Source organism: Heliangelus exortis, chromosome Z (assembly GCF_036169615.1).
Source record: "Heliangelus exortis chromosome Z, bHelExo1.hap1, whole genome shotgun sequence".
In the NCBI taxonomy this organism is placed as follows: domain Eukaryota; kingdom Metazoa; phylum Chordata; class Aves; order Apodiformes; family Trochilidae; genus Heliangelus; species Heliangelus exortis.
The window spans coordinates 270,741-292,534 of record NC_092454.1 but is presented as its reverse complement, the minus strand read 5'-3'; the positions used below and the strand labels follow the sequence as shown (position 1 = coordinate 292,534).

The window sequence follows — 21,794 nt, the reverse complement described above, 5'->3', positions numbered from 1 at the left end:
GGATTTGTTGTTGTTGTTGTTGATGATCCCATGGCTTATTTGCACTTAATAAATTAAAATATACACTAGGAATAGAAAATAAGATGAGAAAATATCATATAGCCACAACTGCATATATAGGCAGTGGAGAAATTAGCACTGATAAGTACTCTTCCCTCTCTTTAAGAAGGTCTTGTGGCAGTGCTGATTCTGATCTTATTTCCTATTTGTAGCATGTTAAACTGCACCCAGCCCATTAATATTATTCAGTTCTGTTAGTGAAGTTCTAGTGTAAGTGATGTTTCATTGTAGACTTGTCCTATGACAGCATCTCAGAACTACTGTGTGAGTTTTTGTTGGTGTTTGAAGTTAGAGCAGCCCAGAAAGGTTGGGTTGTTTCTTCTTCCTCTTTTTTTTTTTTCTTTTCCTTTTGTTTTGTTGTTTTAAGACTCCAGCAGGACTTTATAATGAGATATTTCTATTGATGGCATAATACTTACAGAAAGGGAGAACTCACAAAACCACTAGAAGAGGGAACATACTCCCCAAAAGTGAAAGAATTAAAATCTTAAACTGCTATACATATAGGACAGTATCATATTTTTCCTTCAGTATCAGAAACACTGACTCTGATCCTTATCCTTATCTGTAGTTGTATATATGACATTATTAAATCATTAAAAAACACTCAGTCCATTCCTGGGATAAACTGGCCATCGTCTCATTCTCTGCTGAAACAATTAAGATGCAACAAATGTCAGTTTCATTATTAGAATACAAGGTAAATGATAAAAGTGTTGGCAGAGTTGGCTCCTATTAATTTCCTGGTTCTCCAGGTCCATTTTGTAATTTTTCTGCAGAACTATCCAGTCCTATTTTTTAACTGTAAAAAGTCCAGTGCAACCAGCACAGAAACCCTCTCCTGTGGAGCAAGCTAACTGCTGTTAAGCATGCCATATAGACTAGTAAAGCAAAGTACTGCTAAAATCATGTAGGTATCACTTGTAGCCTGAAAATAGAAATGTTTTAGATTTTAACTGTAAACAGTTCTAATTTCTGCAGCAGTCAATCTTCTAATCAGAAATACAGTCTCTACTTCTCTAAGGTTGGTCCTTAGCTCAGCATTATTTAGCATCCATGAATAAAATAGTGTTCTCTGATCACTGTAACAGGGACATACCTCTGCATTTCATAGGAGCCTTGTAGGAAAGAATGATCTACCTGTACCATGAAGGAAAACACAAAGGTTTTCCAGCTGTGTTCACAATAGTTATTGGTGCCTCACTGACAGAGGGGTGGACACATTAAATGGGTTCCCCTCAAAGTCTGTCTTGGATCCACCATTCTTCAATATATTCATCAGGGATTTGATCAATGAATTAGGGAGAATTAGTTCATTAGGAAACAACAGTGTAGGAGAGGTGAGAGGTGCTCACTGTAACAGGATGAGAAAATAGAATCAGTCTGGCAAAGTGTCACTGTCATGTGAAATAGGATGCTGCTTAATAAGAGTTGCAAAATATTACTCAGAATGGGAAAAATTAGCAGAACTTTGGTTGAAAAGGGCATGAAAAATATCATCAGCTGGACATGAGTTAACTCTTTCTGTGAGGCATCAAGAGGAGTGTCTTCAATAAGACCTGAAGCAATCCTTCTGATCTCCTCACTGAAATATTCTGGGGAAAAATCAAAGATTTGTCAGTAATATTGTACACCCTAAAGTAAGACAATAAGAAAGCATTGACAACCTTTCAGTAATTTCCAGTTCTATTATTCTTTTCTTGGTAGAAAATTACCAGCATGCTGTGTGGCTGTCAGTTGCAAGGAGGTGCAAGAAATTAATTGGTATATAGACAATATGTAGACAACTTCAACTAAGAAGTTGAAGCGAGAAGGAAAAGGGACAGAGGAGGCATCATACCTTCCTGCCAGGCTCTGGTCTGTGGGTTTCACGTGGGTTCTGGAGCTGTCAGCCCAACAGCTTTCCTGCTGCATTTTGATAGGCACTAAGTAGCCTTAATATGTAAAGGAAAATTAAATAGCATTTAATATTAACTGATAGATCAAATTTGATTAAATGTGCTTCTCATCTTTTTGAATTTTCTTCAGTTAACACTTAATGAATGTCACCTTTCAGATCCCAGTCCATTTTAAAACTACCTTAGGTTGCTCAAAACTTACAGGTTTTTTCCAGCTTTAGAAAAATGATACATATTTGTGTTTTAGTGTCAGGGGTTTTGGTTTTTTGCTTTAGCAATAGTAGCCATAAAAACAATGTTCATGAAACTTAGTATCTTTATTCCCAAACCCACCTATTACAAATATTAAAATCTGAACTACCATCTTAATACACAGGTCATAAATCAAAGCAGTGCACCTAGCAAGCAAATGTGTTGTTATTATTACCCTTTCAGGGAAGAAATTGATTACTTTAAACCTTGCCACTGCAGGTGGCATCTAGTTAGGGTTTTGGAGCATTGTCTTACTGTTGCAACATCATCATTTTGTTGTGATTCTGTTGTGTTCAGAATCTTGTGAGGAGCAGTTGTCTGGAGGCAGAGAGAGTCTCACCATGGTCCTGTATAACCTCACCATACACCCCCTGGAGCTCTTAGACCCTGTAGATGGAAGGAAGTGGACTCTGTGTGTTACTGCCAAAGTCTCCTTTGCTCAGAATGGAATGGGCTCTAGTACTGTCACCAGGTGGTTCTGCCTCCCTTAATGGTCCTGCCAATGTTTAGGAGTTTCTCTTTTTCAGAGAGATTTTAACTCCTTCCAAATTTAAGCGCAGACTGTCCTTTAAAAGTATTCTAGATTTTGGCTGTCTTTATGCAAAATTTTAAAAAAGTCAACAGTCTTTCATTTGGCAAAGTTTTTTGGATTTCTTTACCTTTCAGGCATGAAGTCTGTGCATTTCTAGTATGAGTTGAATCCCAGACTGTGTCCAAACAGAACGTGTTTACTGCTACAGCTGAAACACAAGCAGTGTAGATGCACTGGATTCTGCTGTAGTTTTGCATTTTTGAGTGAGTGTTTTCAACTAAACAGTGTGATGGGGTTTTGGTGTAGGTGGGTGAATGCAGCCTTTTCTAACCCTGAAATACTAAGTTGTGGAAATGTTAGGAAAAACAGTTGCAGGGATATAAAACCAACATACGTCCTCAGTGCCACACCAGAGAAGTAATGATAGAATTCCTTTTTTTAATTACAGATAACAAAATTACCCAGTGGGAAGACCCCAGACTGCAGAACCCAGCGATCACTGGCCCAGTAAGTACTGCTGTATTTTTTTTCCTATTAAATGCTGTGACTCACATAGATTTGGAAGAGGCAGGAGGCATTGCTGAGCAGCAGGTCATGCCTGTTCCCCAGATCTCCTGCTCTGTGACTTGGAGTGTCTGGGAAACATTCCTGGACAGTAGATGTGCAGCAGTCAAAACAGACTGAGGGTAAAAAATGTTATTTCAAATAAATTACATCTAAAGTAATGTAAGTGTCAAATATTCCTCAGTTGTGGGGTTTTTTTAAATTTCTCCACAGTTGCTTATACTGTAAATTACTTTGTATGGAACAAACAATATTAAATCTTTGCATCTTATCTTTTATTCCTCCACTGTGTTAAAATAGCATGTTTCAGCAGTAAACTGGATGAAGGGAATGTGTCTGCTCTGAATCATAAGGTTGGAAGCACTTGGAAATTTCAGATGAAGTGTGCTGAATACTGGACTGTAAGGTTTTAGGGAGGTTTTAAGGTGTGGGAGAAAGGTTCATATTTAGCCATTCTGTGGGTCACTATTGACAACAGAGTTTTACTGAGCTGAGACACAGTGCTATTAATTTTTAGATTCTTGGATAGTAAAAACCTGCTTCCCTTCAAAATGGGAGAGTTGGGACTATGTGGCTTCAGAGTATAAAAAGGCTAGAAATTTGGTCTCTCAGTTTTAAAAGACATAAAATTTTCTGCAGATAAACCAAGACCTTTTAGAATATCACCCTTAGAAAAAAGAAACACATGCTTTAAATTTAATATCAAAATTGTAAAACATTTAATATGTACAGTTATTTTTTGACCTTTTCATGCTGGTTTATGCTACTTCATGGTATCCTGAGTGAGCAGACTTTCAGCCCCCAGGGATTTCCAGGCACCAAGAATACTTTTTTATTTTTGGTAAAACCTTAAGAATTTTAAGGCTTTCAGGATACAGCAGATAAACTACTGTATGGTGTAATTCCTGTTGCTCTTGTTTATTAATAAAATTAATAGTAATCACTTATTTGGACATAGTTGCTTTTGAATTGATTTATCCATTTGTTGCATACTTAATACTCTGACAAAGAGTATCTTACACAAATTCTTAATGCTTATTTTCCCAGAAATGTCAAGCATAAATAAGAGACTATCTGGGAAACTTTGTTTCAAGATAATAAGGGTCAATAGAGATCCCATTTAGTAAATAACAGTTATTTGTGCATTTGTTTGGGATTTTTAAAGAGAAAGCAAGACTAAATCCATTTTACAGCCCTGTAAGCATAAAGGATTCATCTTCCTTGAGAAATGGGAAAATTTGGCTGCTGTATTTCATGCACAGTGGGTTTTATTAGATGAATGTATGGCATGCATACATAGCTAGCCTGTCTTTACATTCCTTTTTTTGTTTGAATCATGTCAGCATATCAAGCTGATAAATAATCTGTGGAATAATGGAATAATCTGTGTTTCTGATTCTCTCCCTGACAGGCAGTTCCATATTCCAGGGAGTTCAAGCAGAAGTATGACTATTTCCGGAAGAAGTTAAAGAAACCAGTGAGTAGAACTGTGCTGCTGTGTGTGCACACAGTGATCACTTACCTGGTTAGTTGTCAGGAAAAAGGAAACCTTTTCAGCAGCTGTTTGAAGTCAGTTTTATCAGGAAAAGCATCCCTGGCTCCAACAGTCATGTTCACCTGTTCATCCAGTCAGCTTTCTCCCCTCTCTGTTCAGTATTCAGCTCCCTGGCCCAAACCACAATGGGTGTCAGCTCTCTCCTGTTCAGACAGGACTTCTGAAATATTTTGGTAGCCCCATTCTCCTTTATTTACATCTCTGCATCCCAGTTCTGGTGTGTGTGGTGCTGTAGGTGTTCTTGTTGTGAACTGTTCTGGCCTTTACAGGGATGTGAGTGAAGCAGCTGCACAAATCTTGTGCATTTGTTACCAGTTTAAGCTACAATGCCCTTAAAATAGATCATAGTAATATCAACCATTCTTTCATTTTTTATTGTTTGTTTCTTATTTTTCTTGTTAATTTCATTGTTTTGTTAAATTTCATGGAAATCTCTGGAGCCACTAAATAGGAACTTACCTGGTTCACTGTGTGCTGTCAACTTGCAGACTAAGAGAGCACTGGAAAACAAAAATAAGGAGAAATTTTATACATCAAATGTCTGCTCTGACATTCAGTTATTAGCACTGATCAGTAATTCACCTGAAGAGTTACTTACTGAGACTAACAAGTATCATATGATCTGCTTTCACATAGGCTGATATACCAAACAGATTTGAGATGAAACTACACAGAAATAATATTTTTGAGGAGTCCTACAGAAGAATCATGTCTGTGAAGAGACCTGATGTACTAAAAGCCAGGCTCTGGATTGAATTTGAGTCTGAAAAAGGACTTGACTATGGAGGTGTGGCGAGAGAATGGTTTTTTCTCTTATCCAAGGAGATGTTTAATCCCTATTATGGTCTTTTTGAATATTCAGCAACGTAAGTACATTACAATATTTCCATTTATAAGGGATATGCACATCAGATTTTGCATAAGAGGCAAAGCTTAGACTGGAAAGCAGTTGGAGCATCCCTTGTGGGGCACCAGGATGCATTCTTACCAGTCAAATTCCTTATTATTCCTTATTATCCTTATTATCTGCTTTTCAGAGAACCTTTCAATTTGTCACTGGAAGCCATTTCCATTATTAAGACAATATTCATTATTGCCTTGCTTGCAGCAAAAGTGCAATTTTTATGTGCAGTTTAAGATACTGTAAGAAAATGTTCTTTATCCTAGGGCAGTTGTACCATGGGCTTATGCATTATTCCTCTCCAGTACCTCCAGATAATTTAAGAACTAGAAGCAACTACTGCAAAAGAGAATCCTAACTTTTTAAGTCCTGAAATTTGGCTGGGAAGAGTGACTGATCAAGCCCAACAGGAACAGAAGCAAAAGCTTGAGCTGAAATGCCACTGATGACAAAATTGTTGCAAGTGGTGCCAGGTTTTGTCCTTTGAAGGAGTTAGCACACGTGCCACGGGTGAAATGCAGGACCTGCATTTACCTTTAGTCTCAGATAATCTTTATGATCATAAAGATTATCCTTTAGGTTAGGTCAGGGGGCCTGCAGACTGTCAGGTCCTGCTGGTGAGGAGCACAGGGATAAATTTTACTGTTAAAAAAATTAACAAGAATGGCCCCAAGCCCAAGTTATTTATTAACACGTATGAGTATCTGTATATTTAAAGACTTGGTTATTTTGATATTTTTTTTCTTTCCCCAAAAAAGGGACAACTATACACTTCAGATTAATCCTAATTCAGGTCTTTGTAATGAGGATCACCTGTCGTATTTCACATTCATTGGCCGGGTGGCTGGCCTGGCAGTCTATCATGGGAAGCTGTTGGATGGTGAGTGCTCACATTGTATGGCTGTGCTCCTGCTGCTGGAGTGTTATGAAATGACATAAATCACTTCAATAATTCATATGCTTTGGAGTGCAGTGTTTCTGCACTGGGCTGAGAGAAAGTAATGGGACTAGAACTGCTGGAAATTGTGTTCCTGATCTGAATGATGATTCAAACGTTACGGTGTCTTAACAAATGTGTTTCATATAAAGTTTTGCTCCTTTCTCCACTTATGTTGAAACTACAGAAATTAGCACTGCTAAATAATCTCTATCCCTAAAGGAAAATCACTTCATTTGTATCAGCCATTTTCATGCAAACCTGCAGCCAAAGCAGTTGTGTGGGTGTCAACTGCAGCATATTTTGATCTGTAAAATTATTATCAAATGATTTAATGAGAAGATATTTCTGCTGAACTTTAAAATCCTGCAGTAAGCTAGCAAGTAAATAATATAAACTCACTATTTTTTAATTAGCAACAGTGCAGCATATTAGAAGAGGAAGTTTACCATCCTATTTTTCCAGCATCTCCTTTGGAAAAAAAGAACGGCAATTTTAAATGGATCAGAGCACCTTGAGCTTAATTCCCCATGATTTGCCTCCCTCTACCATTAATGTTTGAGCATCTAATGGCATAATTCCTATACTTAAAAAACTGGATTTTCTGTGCCTGAGTAGAAATGAGCCTGCTGTGTTAACTTGAGCAGTCACTTTCAGGAGGTTTCCTCCTTGCTGACACAAGCACCGTGGCATCTTTCCTGAGCAGCTGTATCTGTGCATAAGGTGAAAATGCAGCCCCATGGCAGTAACACCCTTCCCTCTCTTTTAGGCTTCTTCATCAGACCCTTTTACAAGATGATGCTGGGCAAACAAATAACTCTGAAAGACATGGAGTCAGTGGTAAGCTGACAGTTAAACCCTACCAGCACTGGCAATTACATGTGGGGATATTTATAAGAGGCTAACAGTTCCAACAAATTGCTTAGTGGAAAACACAAGATCAGAGCTGCAGCAGCTTTAGACAGATACATACACACTCTCGTGAAAAAACAAATTGTCCCTGCTAGGAGAGCTGTTTCAGTACTAACAGTGGTGAGGAGAAGAGATTCTCACTGACTCTGCCAGTGAGAAACACAACATAATGACACTGCAAGCCTTTCCAGTGGCTCAGCATTCCTCCTCTTCCAAGTGGTGTATAAATTGTGTTGGAAAGAGTGTACAATTTTATCAAGGAGATACTTCCTAACCAATTATTTCACATTGTTATTTACATAGGTACCTAACAGACATGTAGAGACAATTTATTGTGTTGTATGACAATGCAATTGTAAGTCAGTTCAGAAAAGTTGCATGAATCTAAAAATGCAGCACCTAGGAAAACTAAATATTAAACTATATATTAATAAAGTAATCTTACCTTGACCTGCTGTACAGTAGCTGTTATAAATTAATTAAATAAATTCATTCTCATCTTTTCCATTCCCTTGCAGTTCTAATTCTAGATGGTTTTATTTGTTTGGTTTAAACTATGCATTCAATGTTCACATTTTCAAACTTTAATTATAATCTGCTGTAGGACAGTGAATACTACAACTCTTTGAAGTGGATCCTGGAAAATGATCCTACAGAGTTGGATCTCATGTTTTGCATAGATGAGGAAAACTTTGGACAGGTATGTCAAGGTTATCCTCAAGTCTATATGTCCATCTTAATAGTTGTTACTGCCAAAAAACCTACTTGCTGTAGTTTCTTCTGAACTGAATTTGGTTTTTTCAGTCTTATACTGCACAGTGACATCATTCTCAGCAAATCTGTACTTAACCATTTCTGTCATCTGTTTTTGTTTTCCTGCTTTACTTTTTTGTAAAAGTACAAAACACTTTCTCTATGGATTTAAAGTTGGTGGGGTTTTTCCAAGCATTTTGAAAAATTAAAAGGCATTTTAAATTTTTAAGGCGTTCTACCTTTACCAAAATGGAGTATGTTTTCTTTACCCAAAAGAACCTGCTATTCTGGACTGAAAGTTTTCTTTGGAATGGTTTGCTCACTCTGATCAAGAGCTCAGTCATATAAGTGACCATATTATAATTTGTTCCTAGCAATGATGTTTTTAAATGTGGAATGTTTTAACATATCATCAGCATAATAATTTCTTATTACTATGTATAAAATTCTGCTCAAGGAGAGTGAATTTTGAGAAATGTGTCCTGAAATCATAATGACTACTGTGTTTTGGGATTTTTTCTTTCAAAATACAGACATATCAAGTCGATCTGAAGCCAAATGGGTCAGAAATCATGGTAACAAATGAAAACAAAAGGGAATACATCGAGTACGTATACATTTATGGAATTCATCCTGAGTGTAAGCAAGCACAGGTGTACTTGTCTTCAAAGTTACCCTCCTGCAGTTACTGTGGTTTATACAGCAATACATTGTCAGAGATCCTTTCAAAAGAAACCTTATTCTTAACATTGTTTATACCCTAATCTCTAGAAAGTTTGAATTTTAACTGCTACTGTTCTATGAATTGCACTACTGAGGGGAGTCTGTGACATAATAGGAAATTCTTTTGTTGCTGGTTAGGCATGAGGAACGTTCAAGTGATGAGATGCAGACATCTGCATTACTTTATGATGCCCTCCTGACCCTGCTGAAGGGGACACACCACCTGTGTCCAGTTCCCTGCTAGGTTTTGGTGGTTGTCCAAGTGCCCAGCCAGGGAATTTCCAGAGCAGGGATGAATTCCCACTCTGGGGTTGGCAGGATTCCCTGAGGAACTGCTTGGCTGCATAATACAAACAATGCAGATCTGAACACTGAGCTGTACCTAGAGAAGGAGTGACAGTAGGGTATCTGTACAATTTCTGTAGTTTGTGTTTGCTCACCATTGTGGTCTTCATTCAAGGAGGAACCCAGGAACTCTGTAAATGTTTAAGAAGTTAATCTTAAACTTCCTCAGTTTTTCTGCCTACTAGAATGTAAAATAATAAATTCAACTATACTTGCTGGCATTTTTAATTAGTGCCTCTAATTAAAGGTGAGAAAACAGTATTCATGCAAACTAGGAGTGAAACAAACTTCATCAGAAAAGGAAGTGGATTTCTAGAGCATCATTCTAGAAACTGTAAGGTATTGATGCTGTAGGTGGTTGGCCTTTACACACAAGCCTTTTCCCTCGATACTGCACTTTTTATTCATCTATTGATCTATTTATAGGCAGGCCATTATATGTAATTAAATCTATCCTCACAGTTTGTAAATTTCATTGGGAACTGTTACTCAGAGCTCTAGAAGACTAAAATGTCTAATCACGTAGGTCCCTTATCCTAACAGTAAAAAACAGTAAATAAAAAAATCATCTGGAGTTTGGATTCCAGCCTCATTTAGAAAGAAACAAAACCCAGTGCAGATTTGCAGGTTCTTCCAACCCACAGGCAGCCCCCAAATTCATCTCCACAGCAACAGGAAGGTTCATATCGGGCAACGTGACAGCCACACATTAAAAACTCTTGGTGATGTAGAGAAGTCACAGCTACGGAGCACGGAGGTGTTTGTTGTGTAGAGCTTGTGTTGCACACCAAAGTGAAAATATTCATGCTGTAACTTGTTCACAGTCACTGTTCCTTTCTACAACAATCAGTCACATGTATAAATTTCAGCAGTTAACAAAAAGCTGCTGAGTTTCCTTAAGGTCAGAGGGTGGCAGGGAAATGGGTGCAGTTGTGAGACTCACACTGCTAGGGGCTGCAAGTAGCTGTAAGCATTTTGTTTGCAGTCTCCTAATGAGTTTGCTTTTCTGTTTCTCTGCTATAGCCTGGTCATCCAGTGGAGGTTTGTAAACAGAGTTCAAAAACAAATGAATGCTTTTTTGGAGGTAAGTTTCTTTAAGTTTTGGGGTTTTTTTCCTCAAAAAAACTTATTATTTTCAATGCATCTTCTTGTACATCAGTGCCTGCATTAAGGGAGTGGGAAACTTTGCATAACCTCACAAGCTCTGGGATGCTTTGGGTTTGTGATGTTAATTTTACCTTGTATAAGAATATGTGAATCTCCATTATGAGAATGAGGTCATTCTCTTTCAAGCTGAAATCATTTGAGCTTGAAATAATTTAGCTGTTTGGTTTTTTGTTTGTTAATTAGGGACTTGTAATTCAGCAGGAGCTTAAAAACCCTTCTTTGTCCTCTCTTGTTCAACTAGGTTCCCTAAAGCTAATATTATGTATTATGAGAATTTTAACTTAACTTTGCTTTCTTCTAGGGATTCACGGAACTTCTTCCTATTGATCTGATTAAAATTTTTGATGAAAATGAACTAGAGGTGAGTTTGTTTAATTGATATCCAGACACAACAGATCAGTAATGCTCATCACAAAAAGATGCATCGTGTTCTAGGCTCACCACTCAGCACTTACTCATCATAAATGAATTTGCAGATAAAGATTGCCTATAGTGGGGAATGAGCTTTTTCTCCCTAAGTCATAAATCTGTTGATCACATAAAAGCACAAAAAATTTAATTATTCAGTGAGGTAGTTGAGTACACACATATAAAAGCATGTAAGTAGGTTACTGACATCATAGAATGCTAGAATGGTTTGGGTTGGAGGGATCTAAAAGATCTTCTGGAGTTAATGCAGTAATGCCTATAGCAGTCATATTTTGAGTGAAATGCCATCACAGATGCTGTTGCACAGAGCACACAAACATCCTAGTGTACAGTGTTTCTCCATACAATGAGCCCCTCTTTGAGCGTTCTCCTGAGGAGAAGGTCAGACTCTACACTGCCATTTACAGGTGTAGTTTTTGGCTGGTTAAAGGGTCAGACACAGCGGGAAAGCATAACCTGTTTTTTCTGATGAAGTGTGCAGGGAAACACAACAGCCTAACAGTTTGCTTCCATGTGCAGTTACTGATGTGTGGCCTTGGTGATGTTGATGTTAACGACTGGAGACAACATACAATCTACAAAAATGGTTACTGCCCAAATCATCCTGTTATCCAGTGGTTCTGGAAGGTAATATTGGCTTCCCTGGCTGTTCCTAAAAGTTCCTCTGTTGTTTTGCAGAGTCTGTTAAGAAATCTTTTTTTGTTCATGAAAATTGCTGAAGATAAATACCTCTGTGGTACTCATGAGAGACTACACCAGAAGTAGACTCTTAGTTTTCTGTGGGTTTAATCAGAGAATCCCTAGGCTGGGACCTGTGTCACCTTGCTCACAGGTCCATTTTTATTACAGGCTGCTGCAAATGGATAATTCACTCAGGTTTGTTTTTTTTTTAACAATGCCACTGCCAGGTGTGCCTGCAGGAAGGCAGTGACTGTGTGTGTTCCCAATAGGCTGTTCTCCTGATGGATGCCGAGAAGCGGATCCGACTGCTGCAGTTTGTGACTGGGACATCACGTGTGCCTATGAATGGATTTGCTGAACTCTACGGTGAGCTCCCTTGGGCATGGGAAATCCTCCTCCTGGCTGCCAGGAGCACAGCGAGCAGCAGTGAGGTTTTGTGCACCATCAGCCTTACATTGGCTCTCTCCTAGCTCCCACGGGAAAAACCTGGGCTGGCAACAGCAATCATACCCATCTCACATGAAGAAGAGGAATCAATATGTGTTTAACAACTTTTTCAGTTTTCAGTCTTAATTACTTTCTTTTGCATTACGCATACTCTACGCACTCTACACAGGTACTCAGATAAACTTAACAAGCTAAGTGGGCTTGGAAATAAATAACCACACTCCTATTTGCTTAATGCCATTTTAAGAGAGTTTGTACCACATATTTTGTACCAGTTGAAAAATACAGCCCCCAATTTATGCGAGTATTTAATGTTGAAAAGAATGCTTACAAAGTCTCTGTAGTGTCCAGCAACTGATATTTCATATGATTTTCATTTCCAACCAGGTTCAAATGGTCCTCAGCTGTTTACAATAGAGCAATGGGGAAGTCCTGATAAACTGCCCAGAGCTCACACGTGGTAAGTCATAAAAGCATAAAATTATACAGCCTGGTTGAAGGGGGAAATTGATGGCTGTGCTTGTCTCTAACATACTTTAGCCCTGGATTACACAAATTCTATAATATGGGATCCTCTGAAACCTACAGCCATGTGTTCACCTGCTGAGGTACAACACAATGTGATGTGTGTGAGGACACTGGGTCACAGAGCAGCCCAGTTTCTCCTCCAGCATACCCCAGGATGGGAGCATTGATATATGGATATATATCAAGTTTTACTTCTGAAGAAAACACCAAACAGCAACAAAAAGCAAACACATTCAAAACTAAACCATCCTCTTTACATTTCAATTGCCTGTTAGATTGTACAGGCCATTTTCAGGACTTCCTTTTAGGTGTTTATTATTCTTTCCCCCTATCCAATACATTTAGAAAGCTTTTGCTGAGAGGAAATGTTTTGAGTTAAGTAAATATGCTGATGTAGGGGGCTGTCTGGTGGTTTTTAAGAAGTTGCCACTTTCATCTCTAATGAGATGGCACACAGTTATTTCTGACAGCTCATTTTGTTGGGCTGGTCTGTAGGGAGCACCAGCATTTGGAAGGTTTGCAAAGGACACCCTGGGGATTGCCCCCATGTGGACACTGGGATATATTCTCTATTAAGGCTCCCAAATGCTTTAACCTTGTCTATTGCCTTACAGTAAGTGCTTTTCAATTGATTATTAAACAAATCTTTTTCTTCTAAATTTCAGCTTTAACCGCCTAGATTTACCTCTTTATGAATCTTTTGAAGATTTGAGAGAGAAGCTCCTTATGGCAGTTGAAAATGCTCAAGGATTTGAAGGTGTGGATTAAAACATTGACCTTTTGCCCCCTTTAAGCAAGTTCTGCTCGCACTTTTGCGTTTGCCTGACAGACTGGGAGTGACCCTGGCAGAACAGTTGCACAGCGCAGGTTCACGGAGCAAACCCTTCAGCCGTGCAGTTGCCTGAACCCAGATGCCTGAGCTGTCACCCCTGGGTGGCTTTTCTGACGTTTCCACAGATCACCAACTGCTTCACATGAACTCTGGTCACATTTCAGCAGGACTTACTCTATTTATGTTGTGCCTCTGTAGGCAAAGACCTTAATAAATATTTTACATAATTTCTAATGACAACGAATGGAATTAATCATTTTACAGGTATAGTATTACAACTCATGTTTACTTTTTGATTTAGACATTTTCAGATTTTATTTCATTACCATTAAATATCATATACTTGGAAAAATGAGCATTTTTCTTAATTTCGTACTAGACTTGATGCCAGTGTCATTTCCTCAAAGCACATTTTGAGCCTTGTGTTCCCAGACCATTAAGAAAGGAGGAGAAAGCTATGTTGGAAATGTTCTCAACGTGGGCTGTATATCGAGAGCAACTCTCTTCCTTGAGCACATAAATATTTTTCTGTGTCCAGAAGTATGGACTGGATGTTGCATTTTTTGTATAAATATTACAATAGTTACAAGTCAAAAGAGAATCATAATATAGCATGCCAAATCTCATGGTTCAGTAAAGAAATTGCCTCATTATTGGTAATATTTACATGTACTATAAAGGCATTTGGGGCTAGGGTTGGCATTAATCATTTTAGGAAAATATGCTTAACCCTGTCATCTTTGTACAGTGATTCTTTTACTACCCTTTCCTCTAAACTGTTTGCAATGGAGGCATTTTGAATTAAACCTGGCACTATGTGATCTGGCACTATAGCAAACAGGTCTGGTTTGTCTCCTATTTGTATGCATTTGCTATTGATATCTAAGTAACAATGGGGGGGGTTTTTTGTTTCTAACTGCACCAACTCTAAAGGCACTTTATGTAACACATGGGAGTCATATCCGTTTTTTTATCATAAACATTAATGTGATTATATTCCTTCTTACTGCACATGTCTTTCTGGTGCAATATCTATCAATTGTGAATTTGGCTGCTGATGATGTATAAAAGAAAAAAAAAACAAACAACAAAACAGATGTTGAGCTGAGCCTGCAGACATGTTCCTCAGCAATTGTTTTTGTGATTTATTTTTTACTTAATCACAAAAATTTATTTAATATACACTGCTATCTAATCAATTTTGTTACTTCTGACATGTTGCATGCTTAAACTATAATGTCTAAGTTGCATCTCTTTTGTGACAGATTAAAAGTGAAAGATTTCTATTTCTTCCACGGAAGTGAAATGGTTCCAGTGCCACCCAAGTAGGTTTGAGGGCATGGCTTCACCAATTTCACCTCCAGGTCATGCCCACCTGCCTGCAGGGAGGCTTTTCCCCAGGCACCCTGTTAATGCTCGTGGAGCAAGGTGACACCATGTGCTAGAACAGAACAGCACTTAATGCCAGCAGCTCGGGTAGCCCTGCCCTTGCCCCATGCAGCCTACAGCCAGGAGCCAGCAGCCCTTCTGCAGAGCCTTTAATACAGTGACACTGCACCTGAAGAGGCTGGAAAGAAGCCCTAATGCTGGTAATATTCAGAAAAAAAAAGTTTGAAAAGCTAATAGATGCACAAGGAAGGTTATGCTATTACTTGAGTGCAGTTTAAGATTTGGTTTCTGTTCAATATGTCTCCTGACATTCCTTTCTGACCTTTCTGGTTTCTGATTCCTTTCTGTTTGTTGAGTGAGCTGGAGGAGAAAGTGGACTGTGAATTGCTAGAGAAACACCCCAGCAGCATCCCACTGCTTGTGGGGCTGTGGGAAGGAGCATGGGAAGGTGGAGATGTGCAGGTACATGGGGGTGCTGCCCCTGCCCTTTCCCATATTAAGGTCAGTCAGTTATAACCTGAGGTCCCTTAAGGGAAGCTCCATGCTCCAAGATTAGTTTTCTTCCTGTCTTAGCCTGGAGGATTTTTGGTGCAGCTGGAGGCTCTGTTCACATCCAGTGCCATGTATCAGAACTGTAAGAACACCTGAGACACTTGGTTGTGACAGTGAAACGTGACCTCATGTGTAGATGGAGGCTGTGACCCAGCAGTAGTGCAGAGAGGTAGAACCAGGGTCAGGTTGTGTTTAGGAATCTTCCATTCCTCTTGTGATTTTGATTTTGTCCCTCCCCTCATCCTCTAGAACAGATCTGCCAACCCTTACCAGCATCAGAGCCCTTTCCACTACCTGGAATTGCATAGTCACATCTGGCTAGAAGGGAAATCTTTGTAATTTGGATTCTTTTTTTCTTTTTAAAGGAAATTAAGAATGGCTTGTCTTAACATCTTTTTGGATCCATCCTGCTCAGCTCCACTTAGCTCACAAACCTACAGACACTCCAGAAGCATTCACTATTCACTATAAAAATTCACTATTAAAACAGCAATACAAATTTGTATAAGGATTGTAATCAATGTGCATTTGGACTGATGCAGTTTGAGAGAGGTTTTAATTTTTAGGAAACAGTTTGATATTAAAAGCAGCAGAGTCCCTGAGGATCTGCCTGGAGGGTGGCAGCTTTGAGTACAACACCATGAGACCTGACCCAGCCCAGGCATCATTGACTTGCCAGGTCAAACACACAACTCCCTGTCACCACTGTACACCTCATGCTGAAATCTGCAATTTCAGCTTTCTTACAATCTATTAAAATAGTTGAATACCTTGAGGAATGAAAAAAAAAAATCTGTCTAGGAAAAAAAAATGTAGCTAAATGATTTTCTAAATGCAGCTACAACATGAACTGCTAACATTCCTGCTGGATTTGCACTATGGTGCTGTGCCTTTCTCAACACAGTCCTGATACTTTAGCCTCTGCACCACAAAATGACACAACAGTATTTTGAAATGTTCTATTCAGCTACTTTTTTAATTAAAAAGTGGTAATTCTAAAGGCAGTACCTAAACCATTACTTGTCTGCTCTTCAGTAGCCTTAAGGCAAAATAATTCATAAAAATTCTAGTCACAGTACAGCCTGCATCTCTCCTCTCCTGCTCACACTCAATCTCACAGCTCTGCACCATGTTAGGCTGCAGTTACCAAAAAGATAACATTTTTATCATACCCAGGTGATTGCCAGGACTAAATTATCAGTAGGTAGAGTAGAAAAAAAGGAACATTACCTGATAAGACATTTTAAAAGATTAAAAAATGAAAATACACATTTTTAGTAAAACTTTTCCTTTTTGTATATAAAATGACAAGGAAGACAAAACCCTGCAGTCTTCACCCATCTGTTATGATGTTGCAATAAGAAGTGATGCACATTTAGAATACACGGAAAGCTTCAAAACTGGAATCTAACCATATTAATGTTATAGGCACGGGACACTCTCACCATCAGCACAGCCTATGTTTGTCCTGTGTCTGTCCACACATACCTCTAACCACTGCTTGTCCATATTCATCCTCCCTTTACATGTCAGGTTTTTTCCTTTTCTACATTATTTTCACATAAACTATGCTTGTTTTTTTCTGTTTTCCTTCATTTTTAATATGCAGCTGTAAAAATATAAACAGTGTGCAGTCGTATCCAGCAGTACCTGTGCTGCATTTCTCTCCTCCACCCTGTTTTGCTGGAGTTGAAGTTGCTGTCGAGCTGCCCACCTCCCCTGCAGATCTGTCCCTGCCCCGCAGCACTAAGGAGGTTATGATTCTCACACCCCAAGTGGAAAACTCCAGAAAATGATGTTGCTATGCTCAGTGTTTTTTAACATAAATTCTGAACCAAATTTAAAATGGAGATTATTAATACTTGCAAACATGCAAAAGAGTCAAAACATTCCAGATTAAGTTAACAGGTTTGTGGGTTTTTTATATATAAAAAAAATCACCTCATACTAGAAGGCTATTCAAAATCATGCTAAACTACCTTAAAATTTCTTTTTAAAGAATTACTTATAAATAATGCTCATTTTCACAAATATTGCAGCTATAAAGCAGTTGGATTTGATACACTCTGGGGAAAGAATTTGTTCATGGACAAAAGTAATTTTTCCATTTATTTTCCGAGAAGCAGTAAAAGAAACTGTAGTTTGTTTTCCTGACAGCAAGAGCTCAATGTGATAAAATGAAAATGTTGTAATGAAATGATGCAACTTAAATATTTAATAAAGAATTATGGAAGCTACAGCATTTTATACTTCAAATATATCTTTTGTCTAATTGAAGCTTTGTTTTGTTTTGTTAAAAAAAACCCCACAGCTCTCTTAAGGTCTGGATTTGCAGTCAGGCTTTCACAACCTGGGGTGTGGTTTGGGGAACAGATGTGCAGTCACATCTGTACCCAATTTATTTTTAAGTAATTAAACACACCATCCACAAATTTCAGCTTCTGCAGAAGTGTTTCCCCAAGTTTTTCCCCATGATCCTCCCTGCATTCCTAAAGCATCACATTTCCAGCTGAACAGCAGTGCATCCCTGAGGAAAGCTCAGAGGGGACTCAGGCCCATCAGAAGGCACAAGGCAAGGGAGCTTTCTGTGCGAGGGTCTGAACAGCTGGTCCTGGCTGTGCAGTGTTCTCTATAGACCTGTCAGCAGATAACAAACAGAACCTGCACCTCTCCCTGCTGACCCATGTCCTCTCTGTCCCATCTCCATTTCTGACAAGAGAACTGCAGCACTCCATTAGACTGTCACCAGAAGTTCTGTTCACCAACTCTGGTTCCACAGTGACCACACACAGCCACACACTTAAACTTCCTCATTTAAGCCATACTTGGACTAAGTGTGCATGTTCTATCACTTTTACCGAATATTTCTCTTCAGAGCAGCATTTTCTCCAGCCCACAGTAATGTCTGTACTACAGAGGAAATAACCTGCTTGCAACAAACATCCCAAAGTTGAGCAGGAGTCTATACCTTGGTGAATTCGTTTTGATTTTCAGTGTTAAAATACCGGTGTTCCAGTACTAAAAACAGTACTAAAGAAGGAAACAGAACTGCCTTTTCTTTTAATCCTAATTTAAACCACAAAACAAAAGCCAGCTACAACAAACCCACACAAAGAAACCCAAACCTAAATAAGAGCCCACCGTAAGAGCTATTTCTATGATTCTATGATTCTGACTCAGAAGCTCACTTCAAGAACACAGTGCAGTCCTCCTCACCTCATATCAGTGCTTAAGAGGGTTGCAGATGGACTAAATTACCTTTTAGTCTTTATAAACACAGAGTCAGTGTGTAACAAATTGTCTTTTGGCTTTTGAGTTTCACCTGGAGCACAGCCTACAGGCAGCACTGGTCTGACTTGCACTAACACACATCAGGAGTCTCATAACAAACTCTTACAGTGACCTTCACCTGCAATTTGCTGCAGAAAAAAAAAAAATAAATAAAGCCACAGCACCATACACACCTCCCAACACTCCCCGTCTGCTTAAGAAAGTGTGCAGAAACTGGGAGAGGAACAAGGGCAGCCAAAGCAAGTAGGTGAAAACTCGCCAATCGCCTGGGATAGCTGCTGTGAAAAACCTCAGCTCACCACAGAGCAGCATCCAAGTTACTTCGTATCCTCAAGTGACACACTGTGTAATGCTGAAGCACAAATTAATCAAGACACTTCAAAACATAAGTTTAAAACCAAACAAAACGCCCCTCAACAGACACATCTTTCCAGTGATATCTACTTGTGTGTTAATGTTTCAGCATGGTTACATCCAGCAGGTTTCCAAAGAAAACCAAAAGGAATGTTTCAAGCGGAAACAGAATGCCTGTGCAACTCCTTCCTACACACCAGTTGTATACAGCTAGGAAGGATCTGTTGTCCTTGAGAATCACACAAACAAACCCAAAAAGCCCCATGTCAATATACTCAAACCCCAAACCTACACACCACCACTCTGCAGCTGCCTGTAGTCATTCCTATTTCCAGCCCCAAAACTTGGCTGGTTCCTGCCCCTGACAGGGACCAATTCTGCACTACCCAAATCAGTTCCCTTTCTCTCTTGTAAGCTTATTGCCATTAATAAAAGCCATGACACCAGCTCAAATCAAAGGTCCAGCCAGACAAGTATCTAATTTGTAGATTCTGGTAAAATAGCCCAAGAGTCAGGCAGAGAGTTGCTCTGCCAGCAAAGGCACTTTCAAACATGAGTCACAGGCAGCTCACAGCCCTACTGAAGTGGTGATGGCTTCTTTTTCTCTGCACAGAAAAAGCAGTTTTTTAAAAAAAATCTGTTATTTGGCTGGATTTCATGCTTTTCCTTCCTTTCAAGGTTAACACTGTGTAAAACCCACTATCCTTTACATTTCTAAATAACACTACCATGAGAAAGGCACCCAGGCTGGGCTGTGGCAACCCAACAGAAACCTTCCCATGTGAAACATCTCTAGTACCAGGATGACACAGATAAGTAACCCCTTGATGATTACCATTCATTATTTTCCTCAGTTTTAAATTGACAGCCTTGCTCAAACTCAATTTATTCTTGCTCAGATACATTCATTGTTTTCACCTGACATTTTCTGCTGTTTGCTCTGGGTGTTTCATTAGTCTGACAGATTAGACTCTCAAGTTTAAAATGTATAAGGTATATTCATTACAAATGCACCCGCTTCTAAACCTATTATCTGTTACCCTGTCATATCTCAACCTCGTATTAATACAAGTTTTTTATTTTAATCTTCAGTTAATTTTCCTCTCTTTGATAGTTCTCTGTCAGCATACAACAATGCAACCACTTCAAAAATTCATGCCTGTAGCTTATTTTTTCAAACTGAAATATTTTCAAATTTAAGTGTTTTAATAATTCACCACCGTGGTTTTGCTAGTAACCCAGAAGTTGTCTGAAACATCTGCCATTGCCAGTCTGTGACACTCTGAAAGCAAAAAGGAAGGCAACAACCACCTCACCAGTACTTGGTTTTCCACTGGTTTGCAGGTATGGAGCTTTCACCAGAATCGGACAGACACCTGGTGGTTTTACAGGCCTGAACATTCCAGAAGCTGAAGACTTTGCAAAGGAATTACTGGGTGATGTGTGGTGTCTGTTCAGCCTCTTGCCATGGCCTCTGCTGAAACCAAGGAAGCCTGGCTTCTGAGTTAGGTCACAGAAATAAGACTTGGGGAATACAAAACAGAGACTGATGCCTACGCCCAGGGAGAGCAGTCAGGTTATCCATGCCAGCTAAATTATTCTTTGCCTAGAGTTCTGGTGCCCAGGCACAGGAGGCAATTCTCCTCTGCTCTGGTGAGTGTTCTGGGCTCTGCAGCCCAAGAGAGACATGGAAGTGTTCAAGGAGGTCTAGAGAAGGCCACAAAAACTATCAGAGAGCTGGAACACTTCTGCTCTGTAGAAAGGCTGAGGGAGTTGGGGTGCTTCACCCTGGAGAAGAGATGGCTGTGTTGAGACCTTAGAGTGGTCTTTCAGTTTATGAAGGTGGGAGGGACTTTTTACCAGGGCCTGCAGTGACAGCAGAAGGGATGATGGGTTTGACCTGAAGGAGGGCTTGGACATGAGGAAGATAAGTTTAATGATGAGGATGGTAAAATACTGGCCCAGGCTGCCCTGACAAGCTAGCATTTATTTATATGTGTGTATATAGATTTATTTATAGTATTTCACCATCTAGACTTGCCAGTTAGCCCAGATGAAATTACACAAATTATAACCACAACTTCATTTTGGCTGCCTTTGTGCAGAAACAGGTGGAACAAACCTGAAGCTTCTGGTTGTTCTGCTAATCTGGACTAACTACTTGCTGCATTTTGTCACTTTTCAGGCTCACTATGTCCTGCTGTGTGTCAGGCTATGTGCACATCTCTGTGCCACAAAGGTTCTCTGCATGGGCTCTGTCACTACTGAATTAACTGGAGGACACAACCTCCCTGTGAAATCAGTTTTTAAACAAAAGATAAACTTTGAACCTTGGACTAAAGCTAAAGGACAACAGAGATGGATGCTGGATCAATACTTGGCAAATATTAGTCGCATGTAGTGGGCAGACACTTCTCTGATGCATCTCTAAATATTTCAGTGTGCTGATGCACAGACCTTTAGTTTTAAGTGTGTCTTTACAAGGAATGAAAACAAGAAGCAACTTTGAAGCAGCTCGAATATAATATTTTGTGCATTTCCTTCCTCTCCAGTCAATCTAGAGTACAGGAAATTGGGAGCTACTTATTCCAACAATGACGACATTTTCCCTACCAATCCAGTAAATTCCTTTGCTCCGGTGCTTTTACACATGTGAACAACAACTTTTATGAAAATTGTATAGCTAGTTTTA

At 39.2% G+C, this 21,794-nt stretch overlaps 2 protein-coding genes across 13 annotated transcripts in view; one reads left to right on the top strand and one right to left on the bottom strand.

Moving 5' to 3' along the window:
• Window positions 1–17,730, top strand: part of LOC139790134 (E3 ubiquitin-protein ligase NEDD4-like) — a 119,718-nt gene extending 101,988 nt beyond the window's left edge. For all 12 annotated transcript variants that reach the window (XM_071731558.1, XM_071731557.1, XM_071731556.1 and 9 more), the window contains 13 exons: window positions 3,191–3,249; window positions 4,718–4,783; window positions 5,498–5,727; window positions 6,521–6,642; window positions 7,469–7,539; window positions 8,216–8,311; window positions 8,898–8,971; window positions 10,456–10,516; window positions 10,901–10,960; window positions 11,548–11,655; window positions 11,979–12,075; window positions 12,544–12,616; window positions 13,350–17,730. In XM_071731558.1, the coding sequence (XP_071587659.1) occupies window positions 3,191–3,249; window positions 4,718–4,783; window positions 5,498–5,727; window positions 6,521–6,642; window positions 7,469–7,539; window positions 8,216–8,311; window positions 8,898–8,971; window positions 10,456–10,516; window positions 10,901–10,960; window positions 11,548–11,655; window positions 11,979–12,075; window positions 12,544–12,616; window positions 13,350–13,452 (1,220 nt within the window). In that variant the 3' untranslated portion in view covers window positions 13,453–17,730. The remainder of the gene's footprint in view (window positions 1–3,190; window positions 3,250–4,717; window positions 4,784–5,497; window positions 5,728–6,520; window positions 6,643–7,468; window positions 7,540–8,215; window positions 8,312–8,897; window positions 8,972–10,455; window positions 10,517–10,900; window positions 10,961–11,547; window positions 11,656–11,978; window positions 12,076–12,543; window positions 12,617–13,349) is intronic.
• The window catches only part of LOC139790132 (alpha-protein kinase 2-like), a 103,386-nt gene continuing 86,459 nt past the window's right edge, over window positions 4,868–21,794 (bottom strand). Inside the window, exon 12 of the transcript XR_011723410.1 lies at window positions 4,868–5,361. The gene's annotated coding sequence lies outside the window, so the exon portion shown is untranslated. The remainder of the gene's footprint in view (window positions 5,362–21,794) is intronic.